General features: G+C 37.8%; 1 protein-coding gene across 1 annotated transcript in view; it reads right to left on the reverse strand.

Moving 5' to 3' along the window:
• Positions 1-17,933: 17,933 nt before the first annotated feature.
• The window catches only part of LOC139735402 (uncharacterized), a 36,766-nt gene continuing 36,577 nt past the window's right edge, over positions 17,934-18,122 (reverse strand). Inside the window, exon 22 of the mRNA XM_071646152.1 lies at positions 17,934-18,074. Coding sequence (XP_071502253.1) covers positions 17,934-18,074 — 141 coding nt within the window. The remainder of the gene's footprint in view (positions 18,075-18,122) is intronic.

An 18,122-nucleotide genomic window follows, 5' to 3' on the forward strand; every position in this document is an offset into this window, starting at 1 on the left:
CAACATTGACTTTCTCCAGTAAGACTTCATCACTGATTTGACGATCACTGAGGAGAGGTTTGAGGTCATGTCTGATACTCTCACTGGAGATGCCCGTATGCACAGAATGCAGAAACATTCCTTGCACAAGATCGTGGTTGTATTGGAAAGCTGATCCTGCCTCTTGAGAAGAGAAGAGGATCTTCTGTCGCAGAGCTAGTAGCCGAAGGATGAAGTCGTGTGGTGTCTCCTTGGGTCGTTGTACTGCCTTACTGAGGTCATGGTACAGTTCTGTTGCCTCCTTCTCTTGGTAATGGGAGCGTAGAAGGCGCCGTAGGGTTGGTAGGTCCAAATCTGTCTTTGATTCAAGGTACGCGCGGAGGGTGAGGCCCGGAACCATGGAACGAATGACTGCTTCAATTATTTCCTCGTCCTTGTAGCCTTTTGCCTTAGCCCGCTGCAACTGGTGAATAAGACTGGTAAAGCTGAGCCGGTCTTTTTGGCCTGCCTCACCAATCTGCCCTGATACCTTGAATTCTCGTCTCCACTGGTTCTCACTGGATGGAGTGGCGGTGTTCTCCACCTTCGGTGACTCTGGCTTCCGTTCTTGAGTAGGCATATCCTCCTTTGGCGTACTCTTTGTCCCAAGAGCAGCGGACACTTGCTTCCAGACAGCCTCTCCTTGGTCTGCTGATTCCGCCAACTCGTCACTATAAAGGTGCCTATTAACCAGCCTCAATACCCCTAACCTACCCTTCGACCTAGCCTTACTCACCTCCTCCTCCTTGAACTGCAGGGCCACCAGCACTTCGCTGAGCTCCTCCTCGCTGCACCCCTGTAGGCGTTGGGTGACGTCCTTGATGAGGGACTCCATCTTTGTTGTTGGTGGTCCTCCTGACTGCTGGGCTGGGTGATGATTCGGCGTCGGACTGGGTTAGGTCAGGGCCTCCTGGTTCGTTTCACTGGATGGTGAAGTCCTAGTTCTCTTTCGGTTGACACATGAAGACAGACGACACCATCCGGGCAGTGCCTCCAGAAAATGTTACACCCGTGGTCGTGCAGGTGTTTCAGACCGTTACCATGGATACAACTGATACAAATGATGAGGAGAGACACAAGAGTTGTATAGTTGAGATGATGGTGGCAAACGGTGTAATGATCTTTATTTCTCTCTTTTCATTGTTTATCACAATGTCATTAATCGTAACATGAATAATCCACATGACAAAGCATTTGTGAAGATCACAATTCAACAATGAATTTGTACCTTGGTCTTTACTTTGAATTACAACACTTAAAAATTACATGAACGATCACTGTCTAGATACACTAGGATGCAGAACCTTGAAATACAACTCACTTATCCACAGTATATCTGAGTGTAAGTTTGGCCGCTTCCAGCTAATCCTATTTCAAAACATTCATTCATTGTACAAACACGACTATATACCCTGATTGTGCCCTAATCTTTGTAAATTAATATGAATACATTAACAATCACCATCATGAATCATGTTTATATTGATGATTTACTTTCCACATCAAACATATTTTCTAATAATGAAAATGATGTAGCATTGCGCTTCATGCTTCGATTAAGATATCTGAGCTGATGGTAGTCTGGTTTATTACAGGGGTACTGAAATTGATACATCTGTATATGCCAAAATATCTCCCTAAAAATAAGATATGTGTCTTATTGATTAATCAATTATGAGCTAGCTATAAACTCCTTTTAACTCACATAATATAACAAGTGTGTAATTAACAATACTCAAAAATATCAATTATCAAAGTGAACAATTATCTAAAATGAAGTTAGATAATAACACAAATTATCTATCCATGCTTTATCTCACTGGAATATGACATCACTGAATTGAGTAATGTTTTAGTGTTTTGTATTCGACTACCATCCAACCCCATCGTCTTACTGGTTATGACTTATGTCCTGCGTCAAAGTACTGGCCCTTTAAAACTATCTCAGATCTCACGCACTAGGCAAAAAGGGGGGGGGGGAGGTTGCCTTTAAATAACACAACTGCTCTCTCTTTTACCTACATTGGAGCTAAATCATGAAGCTCACACAAGGAACTCCTTTTTCCAAGGGAAAAGAGAAAACTCCTCTTTTCAACAGCATACTAAAACTGAAAGCAGTGGTACAATGTACTGCCAATGTTATCTTGATTGAGGTTACTACCAGCCCTGTTATCTAAACATAAAGGGACAAGCCTCTCCCTCCTGCCTGGACGCGGTATCTCATCACCGGTCTTTGTAGTCTACATCACCTAGACCCACTATAGGTAACATTACCCAAGCATGGATATGCATGTAGGCATACTCACACTCGAATCTATGCTATCATCACTGTCACAGATTATTTTCTATTTCTTATCAAAGATTAATACACAGTTTCATTATTCATTTATATCCTCTTATTAATCATTAAGCTCGGGCTACGATACACCACTTGTTCCTATACAAAATAGTACATTTACAAGACATAAGCAGACCCCCTCTAAGAGTCTTTAGAGTCTGCATGATGAGACTAATCGTAACCCAACAGCTTGGAGATGTCCCCTGGGCTGGCCATCGCCCTCAGCCTAGTGGTCAGGGGTTACTCTCTATTTGTGAACTGATAAGAAAGACCCTGTTCACATCTTGGCTATATACATGTATGTTACAGTGCCTCTTTGGGTCATCACTTTCTACAGTAGGGGCTATACTAGACTGTGTTCACACGAGCGTCAGACTGAACAGGCCTACTCAGTTAGCTACACAATAATACGCCTGGTGTACACTTTCACATGAGAGAAATAATCTCTTGGACTACATCTATCTATACTTATATTATATACACTACAGAATAACCTTCTTTTAAGTTCCTCAACAAGTGATGACATTGTGTATTCTCCTGACAGAATCACTTTTGCACAGATTATCAGTTTAGTAACCTCCAAGTCTTCATTGAACCTCTTCCGGTGCAATATCAAATCACATAACTCACTTTCTATTAAATCTAGACAATTAAATGCAACAATGCTCGGTCATTGCCGGTTCTTCTGTCCTTTTATACAAAGTGAGACATTCAATTAATGTCAAACAACAATGAATATGTCATATAATGAGAAATTTGCTTACCTGATACAAATGATGAGGAGAGACACAAGAGTTGTATAGTTGAGATGATGGTGGCAAACGGTGTAATGATAACGTGGCCACTACCACCCAATCCATCTCTCCTCTTATCTCTTGGCCCACTCCATTTCTTAAATGGGGTGGGTTGCTTTCACTTTTCAGAGGTGCAAATATTCTCAATTCCTGGTAACTGAACAAAGTGTCTCATATAAGAGCATCAAACTGTACTGCCTCATGTCAAATATAGTTCCTTCTTGACAAAATTTAAAATTCTGACTGATAGGGTGGACATTTTCTACAGCAAATATTGGGTAGTGATCAAATCAAGAGAAAGACACATAAAATTTTATATGTGAACTTAACTAAGGGGCATAACATATAGCAATCCCATTGATATAAATTCCTATAAATCGCTCTATTCATATCACTTATATCATTCACATAATGTACGTGTGCATTTATGTCGTCGCTGTTTATTCATGGCGCTTATAGATTGGACTTGATGTATAGGGGCGTTTCTTTGGTTGAGTGCCAACTAAGGATAAACCTATTATATTGGCTGATTGACTGTAAAAGGGTCACCTCATTAGTCATGCGTAAATTTCGTTGTTCTAAAAGCAAACATGGCATAATGGCCCTTTAGTATAGACAATGCCAAGAATCTAACGTTCAAATTCATGGATTCACGTTGATCTCGCTAACATGAAACAAAAAAGAATTGTGGAAGGTTCCTTCAGCCTATCTAGGGCATAGATAAGATTGAGAGTTATGGTATTTTAGGGTCGCACAAGCTGTTCATTGTATAGATACACTGTACATGTTTTGTTAACATGATGTGGATGTACACAGATCATTGTGTTTGGTGGATACTTAAAGGGATAGTTAAAGTATTGGTTGAGGTGAAGATTAAGCGTTTGATTTTTTTTTTTGGAGATACTTAAAAACCACTTTATGAAAGGTAAAAAAGCATGCAATTCTAAGAGGAATCCAATGTTCTCTATGAGTTTGATGAAAATCCATTTAGAAATGGCTGATAATTTGTATCCAAAAATAAAGTAAAACAAAGCAACCCTTCAAAAAAGATGAGGCCCATCTTTTATTAGAATTGCTTTGTTGTTTGATATCTCAGCCATTTCAAACCAATTTTCATCAAATAAACTTTAAATTTCTCTCAATTAGTGTTATATGCTCTTCCATGTTTCATAAGAGGTTTCGCATTGATTGTCTCACAAAATCATCATAAAAAACCCAAAAACGTTGGATACCTCAAGCCCAATTTCAACGGAAACTGTACCATCCCTTTAAGCAGTGCGCTTTGATCCTCTGGCAGTCATTATTACAATTTTGATTGAAAATCTTCATTTGAAATCCAACAACTTTTCTTCTTGAGCGTGATGCAGCTTTTAAAACAACAATAAGAAAGGCCAGGAATTCAGTAAAGATGTTTGTATAGGAAGATGAATATGTGACACTCACTTGTGAAACAATATCATCTTATGAACCATGTCGTTGCGACAGTTAATCTCTAGAAATAATAGTAACAAAATTCGTAACTTTCCAATGCCGTAGGTCTTATTTCTATGTGGCCTATTGCACTGTAAAAAAGTTCGCTGATCACATCACATTCCTATGCCATAAAACAGACAACCACATTAGAGCTGTTCGACGTATAGAAGCTTTGGACTATATATAGTATGTACTATAGGGCCTAATAGTGACGAAGTCGGGAGAGCGGTGTTGTAACCCACTCAATATAGTCGCCCTTGATGACACATTCAGTGGAAATAATAGAAGGGGGCCTACACAGTACCACACCCTGATTCAATATCGTCTCGAATGGACATCTCTTCATATCGGAGATGGCACAGTGATAATAATAATTGTTTTCATTAAAAATAGTGGTTTTTGATTGGGGGGGGGGGGAGAAGGAGAGAGTAACTGTTAATAACTGAGATATAAGCATTTCCTTTATGAATCAATAATATGAAAGTCAAATCTAGGTCTACCATCAGAGTTTGAGACTATAGCGATTATTGTCTATAATAATGCGACCCGGCCAATCTTGGTCGAGCTATCCATTATACCCCAAATTATCTCAGATGTAGAAACTATACGACTTAACCATGGAACCGGATACATAATTAAACAATGAGCTACAAAGAAAATGCGTATTGTATTTTAATGAATAGTAATAATTCACAGGTGTGGCGATGCGTTTCTTTTCATGTGTCCGCCCACAAGACTTTAAAAACATATTCATACTATACCTGAAAACAATATACGTGTACTAACAAACAAATGTTAAATACACACACAAAAATATCCCTGCGAGTATGAACAAACAACCCAGGTTCAGTACCCCGCAGAGCGAACTTTAGGCTATGACGTCATCATTAGAACTGAGATGGTGACGGTGTGTAAACATTCCAGTATTTTCTGAGCGGCAGACGCCGCATACCAGTGAATGGAATACACCCTATGACGATATGACATTGTATTGACGAGTTACTCATCATACTGGAAATAGTTCGCAGTGAGGCTCCAAATACACATTCATGACCTGAATTAATGATAACTTAGTGCATAATTATAGTTTGCCTTTTCAGTATATTATTCTTTATTGGAAAGCGTAGTGGCAGTGGCGTGTCTATTTTCGTGTTGAATAGTACTCTCTCATCCGAACATGCCAAATTGTCGCGCCAGTCCTTGCCTTTAAGGAAGTATATTGCGCTGTCTCTTGAATGCAGGGACGGAGTTTGACGCAAGTCCAACCAGGATGTATTTATGGCTCTTACTGACCTTTCCCGAATAACGTCAGCTGGCAGAAAAATATATGAAAATATTCTGTCAACGATACGGTGATATGTGTGTTGTATATCAACTAACAACCAATATTGTTATCAAGGGTTTGCAAGATCAAAATGTTTTTTATTTGCTCCGGGTATCACGAAATGAAGTAAAGAATAGGCAGCAAGAAGATGAATGGACATATACCCGGAAAGTTATGTGGGTGTTTCAGGAATAATCGACAAAGACAGAAAATGTATTGAGGAAATTATTATCCCTCCTCGTCTTTCTTCACCCTAAAAAATGAAAAATGATAAATCGACATTTTAAATGTTGTCACTCCTCAAACCTTTTTCTAAATGTAAAATTTAACACTCAAAATGTTGGATTTACTATTTCTGAAACGGTAGTTCAATATTTTGAGTGGATAATTGAACAATTTGAGTGTTGATTTTACATTTTAATAAGAGTGTTACCATTTCATTTTAGAGTATTCCTTCCTCGTGTGTGTGTGTGTGTGTGTGTGTGTGTGTGTGTGTGTGTGTGCGCGCGCGCGCTCGCGCGCGTGCGAGAAGTGCAATGAATGGTTTTTATGATATACCCAGAATGGGTTAATTCATGTATATGATTTGAATGAAATCAATAAAGATCATGGAAAAACCAAAAAGTTGATATAATAGTTGTTTCTTTTTAAAGAGTACACTCGTTTGAATTCTTCATGTACAGTACTATGTCCCATAAAAAAATTACAATCGTATTTTTGCATTGATAACACTCCGACACCCGATATGATTAAACCCTCTACACGCTACTTCAGGGTCTTGAAATATAACATCTTAGCTCTATTTTGCAGAAAACCCCATTCAATTTGGTTAAGCGGTCACAGAGAAATGTGGATTGTTATAAAGCAGGTCATGAGTCTGATTCTTCCCAGTTCAGCTCTTGGATGCTCTTGGAACTACATATTAATGTGTAAATACAATAGACAGAACTTGGAGGGAAGGGATTCCTGACATGCTCTACAAAAATTCTCATTTCTCTTTAACCACTGAAGCAAATTGAATGGGGTTTTCTGTAAGATGTGGGCAATGAGTTATAGTTTCATACCCTGAAATTGTGTTTGGATTGATTTACTATTTTTAAAGTTATCGTTGCGGGTGGTACCGTTGTATCTTTTATCTTTATTTTTATTTTTTATTTTTTATTTTTTTATTTTTTATTTTTTATTTTTTATTTTTTATTTTTTATTTGTTTTTTAATATTTTATTTATTTTTTATTTTTTTATTTTTTATTTTTTATTTATTTATTTTATTTTATTTTTTCATTTATTTATTTATTTTTATTTATTTATTTTTTTTATAGTAAAATACCAAACACAGATCTCCCGTCTTGCCACAGAGCCGTGAAACTCTTGGAATGATCTCCCCAGTATACCGTGGACATCAAAGGCAGCACGATGTACTTTCAAGTCTGCATTTCAAAATCAATTCAAATTATGTAATTATGGAAACTCAAATATCGTCCACTTTCGTCGTACCCCAAGTTATAGTCCCTATAGGAGACCCTTCGGAAGTGATGAACACAATGTATAAGGAAATGAGATTGAGAATGTCATTTCCATTATTGTTGGGTCTAGACATGGCAAATAATATTTACTGTGGGAAAGGGCGTGATCCACAGTTCCCTCACGTCGCTGTGTAGACTGAGACACATTATGATTTAGTCTGCAGAATTGCCAATGATGACGTCAGTCGTGTCTGATTTATCCGAGGAAAACGAACCAAAAGGAATAGCAGCAAGAATGAAAACACTGAATAAAATATGTATAACGCTTCGGAAAATAGCCATGAATAGAGCGTAATCGACCGAAGCATACCTGCAGAAAGGTTTATGGATCTGAAAAGAGCACACTGGCTACAATGGTATAATGGCTGACTGTGAAGCCCATTATGTTATATCCCGGATGCTGTCTGCTCATAAAATGTCACTAATGTCCTCTTATCTCGGCAGTAAAGTTCATCGTCAAGATGTGCAAAAAATACGATGCTTTCTGACAGCGAGTTCTCAGTAAAGGCAATGCGTTTCATCGGAAGTTTTTCTTTCCTATACATGTACACGACGCAACAAAGAAATCATGAAATGACTGCATGCAAAGGTAAAAGGTCACTAATTTCCTACATTTCCTATTTTCTCTAATGATTTTACAGATACTTTTTTTAATGTCAAGTTGTTTATTCAAATAACTTTCTTATCAAAGTCATAATTCTTGAGAAAGGAGAGAGAGAGAGAGAGAGAGAGAGAGAGAGAGAGAGAAGGGGGAAGGGGAGCGGAGATATCGAAGAGAGACAAGTTTGGTTAAATTTAATTCATGAGGGGAAATCATATCATGACGTAGGATGACATGCAAAGGAGATGACAATCATGATCCATCTAAAGGGTTTGAAATGTAATTGAGGTTACAAGTCCTAGGATGAAGACAGTGGTCTATAACCTCCCCGACATAAAATTTCAAGCCTTGCTTAAATCCGTATATTCCCGACATAAAAAGTCATGTTTTATGTTAGTCAAAGCGCTTTGAGAATATAGCGCATAAGCAATATTTTAAACTTCAAACTTCCGTGGTAGTTCTTTACGCAGCATCCACTAGCTGGATTTGTAAAGCTTATTGCACCTAGAACGTCTTCGCGCCTCATTATTTTATTACGCTTCCGTAGTTCGCCGTTTGTTTACACAAAATGTTCCCCCGTAGGGATATCATCTAAAAAAAAAAATGGATATCATCTCAAAGAACGTTCAGCCCATGGGACATGGGAGTACATTTCAATGGATCCGCTATTACTTGAACATGTTTGTCAAGTCGTCGACTGATATTTAGCTGGCCCATATGAAATAATAGATTGATCCGTTTAGCTTTATGTTACTCGATCAATGGCAAACACATAATGGTCTCGTGATCTATTTGTAGCCGTCATTTCCTGCACACAAAGGACTCCTCTTTCTCCGCGTCTCACAGCTGGTGTGTATGAACATACAGTGTACACACTTACACACTATACAGAGGTATCCAATTGAGTTTTCACGTATTGCCACCACAAAGGAATAGAAAAAACAAACTGGTAATTCATTTTTGCCAAGACCCCTGAAGAAGGCATTGGACACTGAAAATATGAGTCAACTAAACATAATCTACACTGTGTATAATTATTGACTGGCCAAAAATGCATTACCATTTTTTCATGTGTGTGTGTGTGTGTGTGTGTGCATATATATATATATATATATATATATATATATATATATATATATATTATATGGATCCAGGACAACTCGCCCTCGAGACTAGTCACCCCGAAGACAGCTCGCCCTCGATTTTCGAGGGCGAGTTGTCTTGGGTCCGAGGGCGAGTTGTCTCAAGTGGCGAAGGAATATACCCCAAATGATTTGATTTAATTTCAGACAAAATAAAAGCTGCTTCAAAATAATATTGCATTTATCCCCCTAAGTTGAATATCAGAATGTACACAGTTTCTATTTTCTCCGATTAAAATCATTGTTAAGATGAAAATTATGGCATTCTGAATCGCATTTTCCCAGCCCTGAGATCACAAGAATTGCCGAATCGTCCATGCCCGATCTCCTGATCTCCATGCTCGCCTCCTGATTCCCATCGGCAAACTGCAGTAAATTGTTTAGACAGAAAGATCCGTCTGTCCGGAGGACTCTTTTATTTTTTGCCATTAACGCTGTCCTCCGTAGACACGGAGGGGATCCGTGAAGCCAGACGCAGTCTCCGCGGAACATTCCCCGACGGACAGATACAGACCGATCTTTCGGTCAATAAATTGTTTTACTTTGAATGCACCTCTTAGACTTCATTTATGATTCAGGTTTGTATTATTGATTAATGATGCTATATAGTAGGTTAAATTCGATTAATATTTCACTGTCTTTGTTTATTCAGCAGAAGAAGAAGTAGAGTCGATCTCGCCCTCGCCCCTTTTTCTCCGGCTAGCGCGGCGTGCATTGTGGGCTGCATTGTGCTCCCGTAACCGCTCCCGTTATGCAGCCCACACAATGCACTCCGCGCTAGCCGGAGAAAAAGGGGCGAGGGCGACATCGACTCTACTTCTTCTTCTGCTGAATAAACAAAGACAGTGAAATATTAATCGAATTTAGACCACTATCTAGTATCATTAATCAATAATACAAACCTGAATCATAAATGAAGTCTAAGAGCTAGGTGCATTCAAAGTCAAAAAATTTATTGCAGTTTGCCGATGGGAATCAGGAGGCGGGCATGGACGATTCGGCAATTCTTGCGATCTCAGGGCTGGGAAAATGCGATTACAGAATGCCATAATTTTCATCTTAACAATGACTTTAATCAGAGAAAATAGAAACTGTGTGCATTCTGATATTTAACTTAGGCAGATAAATGCAAAATTATTTTGAAGCAGCTTTTATTTTGTCTGAAATTAAATCAATCATTTGGGGTATATTCCATCGCCACTTGAGACAACTCGCCCTCGGACCCAAGACAACTCGCCCTCAAAAATCGAGGGCGAGCTGTCTTCGGGGTGACTTGTCCCGAGGGCGAGTTGTCTGGCGCCCATATATATATATATATGTATATGTATATATATATATATATATATGTATCTATATATATATATATATATATATATATATATATACATATATATATATTTATGTATATACATATATGTATATGTATATATATTTATGTATATACATATATGTATATGTATGTATATATATATATATATATATATATATATATATATGTATACATACAGACAGATAGAGAAATAAGAACGACTGCTTCAGTAAAAACAATCGAAGGTTTAATAAAGGTAGTGATGACAGTTCTGTTCTTTTTATTTACATTTTCACTGAATGACACCTACTTTCATTCAGAGCCAATGTCACCATTTCATTACAGAAATATCATTTTTTTTTCCTCAGAGTAAAACTTCATCATATTATTCACACTCGTTTTCAGCCACTGATATACTTTCGCAAAAGAAATATCAGTACACCGTGGTATAGCACTGCTATGTACATCACAAAATGAATCGGCAAAAGAAATGCTGGTCCATTTCATCGTATTTACACTGACATTTTGAATAACAGTCACATCATTTGTAGTGAAACAATAGTATATCTTCCAAATCAAGTGATAAGAAAATATATATACAAAGTCTTCTTCATCTGTACTTACATTATATTCTTCTCCAGGAATTTTCACTCTTTTATTGTTCTTTTTTTATGAAAGCAAAACTCTTTAGATTATATACAAGCCATGTTTTTAAGTATGTTACCTCTGTAAGTAAAGACATTAAACATTACGTTCATAAGCACAATTCACAAGCTACAAGATAACACTGGTCCATACTCAATGCGAAACAAGATGGCTGTCACAAATCTGTACAAGTCTGAATGACAGAGTGACCATCAATCTAACTGTTCTTGAGAGAAAACAACAATCTAAGCTTTGAATCGACTCTAGTACCAATAGTAATGCTGTTTCTGCCCTCCAATGATAAATTTCATAAAATCTTGGACAAAGCTAAAACCTGTATAGACTAGCCAAAAACATCACTTTGCTTGTTGCTTTCTTCATCTTTTTGTTGTTATCTGCCTAAGATTCCATCACACATTTCAACATCAATATACTCAATCTTACATTATTTTTGTTCCTAGATAGGGTCCAAATAGTAAATTCATCATTAAAAAAAAATAGTTTTGAGTCCCTCAAAAAAGGAGGATGAAGCTACAGTAGTGTGGAAGTGCCCATGTGTGCATGTGAAATTAATGATTTTTAGTCCTTCTCATCAAAGCTGCATTAAGATTACTGCCAAAAGTAGTATGACAAGGATCTTTTTCCAACAATCCTGTTTTATGGGCAACAAGAATTACTGCCTTGTGAAGTGCAATAGGATCTAGTGGGTAACTGGGTGCATGTTTTGGATGTTTTATATCTTAAAAAGGATGAAAAATAGATTCCCTATCTTATGCATGTCTACACAGAACTGAAGAACCCAAAATATATAGTTACTTCACAAGATTCAGGCCAAATTTCCAGCAAGTATTCCTCCATTTTTTCAATACCATTCAAGGCAAACCAATTAGGTTAATGTGCCATTGGTAAGTCCCTGGTACCTGACTAGGAATATAACAAATCAATCAAACAAGTACAGGTCAATGACTGTTCTCTCTATGCCACCAGCACGACAAAGAAAATAGAACCACTTCACATAACACCTGTTGCTTGAATACTTGATGAATGAATGTTATCATCAACCATGTGCATTGGATATCACTTCCCTCCTAGCATGCTCTGGTTAAATGTGATAACTGAAACATGACCACTTCACTAATTCTTCACAGCCAGGTTTAACTGTACATCCTTGATATGATCTACCCAGTATTCAACTGCACAGGTATTCATCTGAACACTTGGTTTGGTCGCATCAGTTTATATTCAGCAAGTCCCAAGACTTGTATGATTGCTGATCTCAATGTGAAAATGAGTCATGAAATCGTTGCCAAGGTATTCCCTTCCGTGCATCAATGCACAAGCTGTGCAAAACCTTATCTTTATCATTCACAATGTTTAACATTATTTTGAACAGCTTTTTAACAGACAGGCAATTTCACACAGAGCGACGTGAAACACCACTTGTAACATCTGCATTTCATCTACTGACATTTCATACAGACAGATTAGATATCCTCCTAATATTTCTACATTATCTGTTTCACTCATGATTGCCATACAACTACCTGCTTTCAATTTCAGCTTGCAGAGTGTGGTTAGAGCAAAGGCAAAATCATTTCAATATTTGATATGTACTGTCAGATTCAATGCACCACAAAGCAACTGTTAGCAACAGCCTAGGAATATGGGATGGCATGTACTTTAGTGTTTTCTTGTTTCATGATCAATTACTTAGAAACTCTGTTATTATTTCAACCATGTCAGATGGAATATTTGCACCAAAATCTAATGTGGGAGTCACCAAGCCAATCTCTAAAAGAGACAGAATTTTTTGTGAGATTGGATGATGAGATACTGTACTAAGGATACATAAGTGATACCACACTAATTCGCCTCCTAGTACGGGTCAGCTTCACAGAATTACTTATTTATCAGTCTCTGAAGCTATCACTTCTGCCTCTTCAGCATACCTCAACCTTCCCACTAATGACCCTGTGGGAGGCTACAAAGCCATAGATGCCACAAAGTGTGGAATCTGTCAGAGCGAGTTATATGGCTTCTTGTGTGGCTCCCACAAACACACCTTAGCGAAAAACAAAAAACAAAATTGATGACTTTCAGATGATCTTCTTTTTTTTTCTGTGCAGGAATTGCAAGATTCTCCCCAAATAAGACGTGAACCCACAAATGAATAGATATTAAGGTCACCCTACACAATACCCGATAGAATGGAAATACACACATAATTATGTGATTAACCTTTTCACGGGCTACCGGAAGTAACCTCCACCCCCTCCTCTCCTTGGATGGGAAGTATCCTGGCGTGTTAGGAGCCATCAGTAAACATCCAGGCCTACGGGGAAGGGGAGGAGTCTCATGAAGCTATGTACGTCATAATTGTGTCGTTTCTTTACGCCTTTCGGCCCCACAATGGTGGGGAAATCTGAATACAAATAGACTTTACATTTGCTAAATCACTGCCATTGGTGATTTCACAATTCATTTCAGAACCTTTTCCACTAAGAAAAAAAAAATCATCCAGTCACTGCCACATGTATTCTACACTCTTATTAATTCCTGGTTTGCCTCCTGTTTATCTTCCTCAACTCCTGTGTATATCTCCTACCCATCCCTCAAACAGATAATAGTTCACTATGGTTACGAGAGATACCAATGCTATCGAGATACAAGACAAATGGCTATTGATGTTGTGTCATGGGAATCTGTACCCTGCCATACCTGTAAGCAATATATTCATTATATCTACACTACTGCATCAATCCTGCCTTACCATAGCAGAATATTTGTCAAACAAATCTTTATCCTTCACTGCTACTAAATTTCAAAGATCTCTCGACGTACATGACTTTCAGTTTCAGCCAAACAGTTGATTTTTGTAGTTTCCCTCCATGAACAAATACTACAATACACCAACATGATTTTTACCACTTTCAAACATGCTACTGCAAAAGTGCAAAATTCTGCAAGAATAATTCTTCATGCTGAGCTAAGTTTGGTGAATGTCACTTATGATTTCATGAATGACATTTATTATACAAATGGTTTCTATAAACATCTCCCCAAATATTTGTGTTGTTACTTTTGCACTAGTTAAGTGCAGTGCAAATGTCAATGATGTGAATCATATATGTTCGTGGTACAACAGACAAACACATATACATTGGAATGTTAAACCAAAAACCTTCTCACCTTATCTTTGTATGATATGGACATCTACAATTTTTGACAAGCAAAATAGTGCACAGCCTACATCAACTATTTCTGCCTAGAATTGAAACTGGGTATGACTTTACTCCCTTTTAATCTGGGCCGAATGCCCACTCTCTATATTGATATCATTTCAAAATGAAATCTGCATATTTCATTTAATTCAACCGTATCATCATCACAACTTCATCTTCCAGCAGTATCATGTATTGTGACAACGTGAAACAAAGTGGAGTATACTAAAATATTTTACCCTCCGCCTGAAAAGTTGTACTTCCAACATTACTCATTTTTCTGCTTTCCTGATAATCTTGGTGGAATGCCCTCTATTTGATCATTGTGAGAATTTTCACAAAACACCTCGTGACCAGTCAATATGAAAATGAAATGAGTGCACGCATAAAGTCACAGCCCACAGCTTGTCATATAGTTTGTGACCAGTCTTGAAATTTCCTTTTTTTTTTTTTTTACATGCAAATATGTCTCTGTCTCAAATCCTAATCCTGATCATTATTTTGAACTTATATGGCCAGGACTAATGTTATGTTTTAAACTTCTATTTCAGAAAAACTGAACTTTTGTTAGATTTTAGTACATTATGAATGGAAAATTGTGAAGTGATGATAATCATCACCTCACTCATTTGCATATTCATAACTCCTCGAGAACTATTTTGCAATAATTAGTCAAACTCTATAATTTCATATCTTTCTTATGTTTTTCAGATTTTGATCAAATTTTCACAGTTGCGATTATAAATTTTACTCTCTCATCAGACTAATTTTAACCAGTGGAGGGTACCACTTTAATGAGTTTGAATTTCTCTACACGTTCCATCCCTCCACCAGTCACCCAATCAAGAAAACCTTTGGATTCCAATGTAATTCTAGGCTGATGATGATCGCATGGTGTGACATGAATTCAGCATTGCTCTGTAAACGAGGGTAGACACTACCAATATCATTATACACTATACTCCACTTCATCTTTGATATGTGTAAGACACAACAATAATATGCTAATGCTGCATAATCATATATGCCTATCATTTAAAAAAAATAATAACTCTGTTGTCCAAATATATTCCATACAATTCAACTACAGCTATGAAATCTCCAACAAAAAGAGAGTGAGTGAACAATTTTGTTTTTGCAGTTAATGCTACAATTTTCATATCTTTAGACAATAATTCAAGTCAATTCTGCACAATCCAAAGGCTAAAATTCAATACAACTCTGTGAAAGTAAAAACTGTAATCCTGCTTGTGTCATGATACCTGATCTATGAGATGGAGTCCCGCTTCACGTCACAAAAAATATTCACATTTCATTCATCAACAAATGAAACAATTATTTTTGCCATCCTCAATCAATGCATTTGATTTTGGTTTTCTGGTAGATTCTTCCCAAATGAAACAAAAAGTACTGCATTGATGCAGGCTCATCACTTTTGTTGTAAACTGAATCTCTCTGAGCAATTCATTTCATAAAGCAGGACCCACTAAGAATGAATCCTGGGACAGATAAGAAGATGATTTCATATAAGCTTGATGAGCTACTTGAAGTATTTCCTACGACAACACAACTCATGTGAAATTCAGAAACAGAAAACAGGGAACTGTTTTGACTGCTTCTCTAACGTCTACCAGGTAATGCAGTAAGTTTCGTCTTTTCAAAGGAAAGCAAAATTTACAAGTAAATCTTGAGTGGCCAAAACAATGACACACAGGTAACTTAAAAGTGGCAACATGACAAGTCTAAATCATAGTTTTGACAAAGCATGACATATCACATCCATCAATAGGCATGTACAAGAGGACAAGATACATTCCTACATTCAATCAATCAGAACTTGATGGTGTTATTTTTTTCTTTTACCTTCACTAAAATTTACAGACACACACTGTACTGAATTGTCCACTATAAAAAACACCAGCTAGCACTGAGCATGTCCGTAGTAAAAAAACAAAACAAAACAAAACACAAAACCAAAAATGAAACATGATATGTACTACTCTAAACTAATTCAAACACAGACAGATGTGACAAGAGTTATGAGGCAGCCAAATATGAATTAGCTTCAATGTAATGTTTACATCAGCTCTTTACAAGCACAGATACCATTTTTTCCATATCTTTGAAGCACTATAGAAAGACAGTGGTAGGACCAAAGTGCATCTTAAGATTTTTTTTTCTCTCATACTCACTCTGTTATAAGAATTTTCCAGCTGGTAAGCCAGCCAATATGATGGCATGTACCCTCACCCTAAGCTGCATTTTTGAGAAAAAAAAAAAAGAAGGTCGGGCAGTAACTAACACCTGTAACAAAAAGCAGTTCTGGTGGAATATTAACGCCCATCAATATGACATGTCACTTCAAAGTTAATTTAAAAATAGTTTCATACTGGGTGAAATCAGGAGGTAAACTATGACCAAGATTGTCTAGTAACACCACTGACAGAGACCTCATGTGCCATGCACAGAGTGCCAGTACTGAGTCATGCATTCTATGCCTTGTCATATCATGTCTGGACTAAGCTGGAGAGCTAGTCATATCATGTCTGGACTAAGCTGGAGAGCTAGTCATATCATGTCTGGACTAAGCTGGAGAGCTAGTCATATCATGTCTGGACTAAGCTGGAGAGCTAGTCATACCATGTCTGGACTAAGCTGGAGAGCTAGTCATATCATGTCTGGACTAAGCTGGAGAGCTTTAGATCAGTTACCCGTAGGTCAGGGACATAACAGAGAACCACAGCATCTTCAAATGGACGACCAACAAATTCAATTGCCTGATGGAGGGTTGTTTTCTCTTGAAGTGGACAAAACATTGATTATCCAGAATAGGTTATGTTTAGCATGTCTGCTCGTTTTGGCACTTGCAAAAGCTTGAAAGGGGAAATATAACATAAGACAATCTGATATCATCCATTAATTTTCTTATCCACTCCTGTGGCACAAGCACAAAAGGTGACGGTGATTAGCAATAGTCAGCAAATGGTGACTAGCAATAGTCAGCAAATGGTATCAACCAGGCACATTGAACCATACGCTTGAATGAATGAAGCTCGTGGGTTCGTCGTCATATTGCACTCCAATGTGGCACTTGTCTGAAAGTTTGAACTACACAGTAATGCAAAGCTCTCCTCTCCTTTAGTCCCACTCCATTCGTTGGTTTGCAAGCAAAGCCTTCGTCCGTCATTACAAAAGTCAGTTGCAACCGCACAAAGATGTGGCATTCCTGAGTAAAGAAATAATGCTCAAAGCTTGTAGCAATGCAATTCACAGTGTGAACTATCACAAAAACTGCATTTTTTGGCAGCACAGGTCCTCTAGGGTGAGCGGAAACTAGACACCATGCTCTGCATTGGGGAGGAGGTGACATCATGATCATCACATGTACGAGATCACTGGGTAAGCTGTATTCCGTCTCATACACTCTTTACACTGATTATCCTTTGCAAACAGCGCCCTCGGGCTCACTTCATGTCTTCCAGAGTACTCATTTTTCCTCACACCTCACTCCTGGGGAGAAGAGAAAGATTTCCCGCCAGCCACGCTACGATGCATACTGTTCGTAGAAGGCGATCTTCACCCTTTCGATGTGGTGGCACAGCTTGATGGCTGGTCCAAGTTTCAGCTCCATGCATTCCTGGACGGTGGGTAGGGTCAGCAGCAGCAGGGCTTGACCATCAATCTCCTGACCAAACAAACAAAGAAACAAACCCACATGATAACAAACAAAAGA

The sequence above is a fragment of the Diadema antillarum genome, unplaced genomic scaffold, assembly GCF_040938485.1.
Source record: "Diadema antillarum isolate AM-2024a unplaced genomic scaffold, OU_Dant_1.0 seq00000576_RagTag, whole genome shotgun sequence".
NCBI lineage: Eukaryota > Metazoa > Echinodermata > Echinoidea > Diadematoida > Diadematidae > Diadema > Diadema antillarum.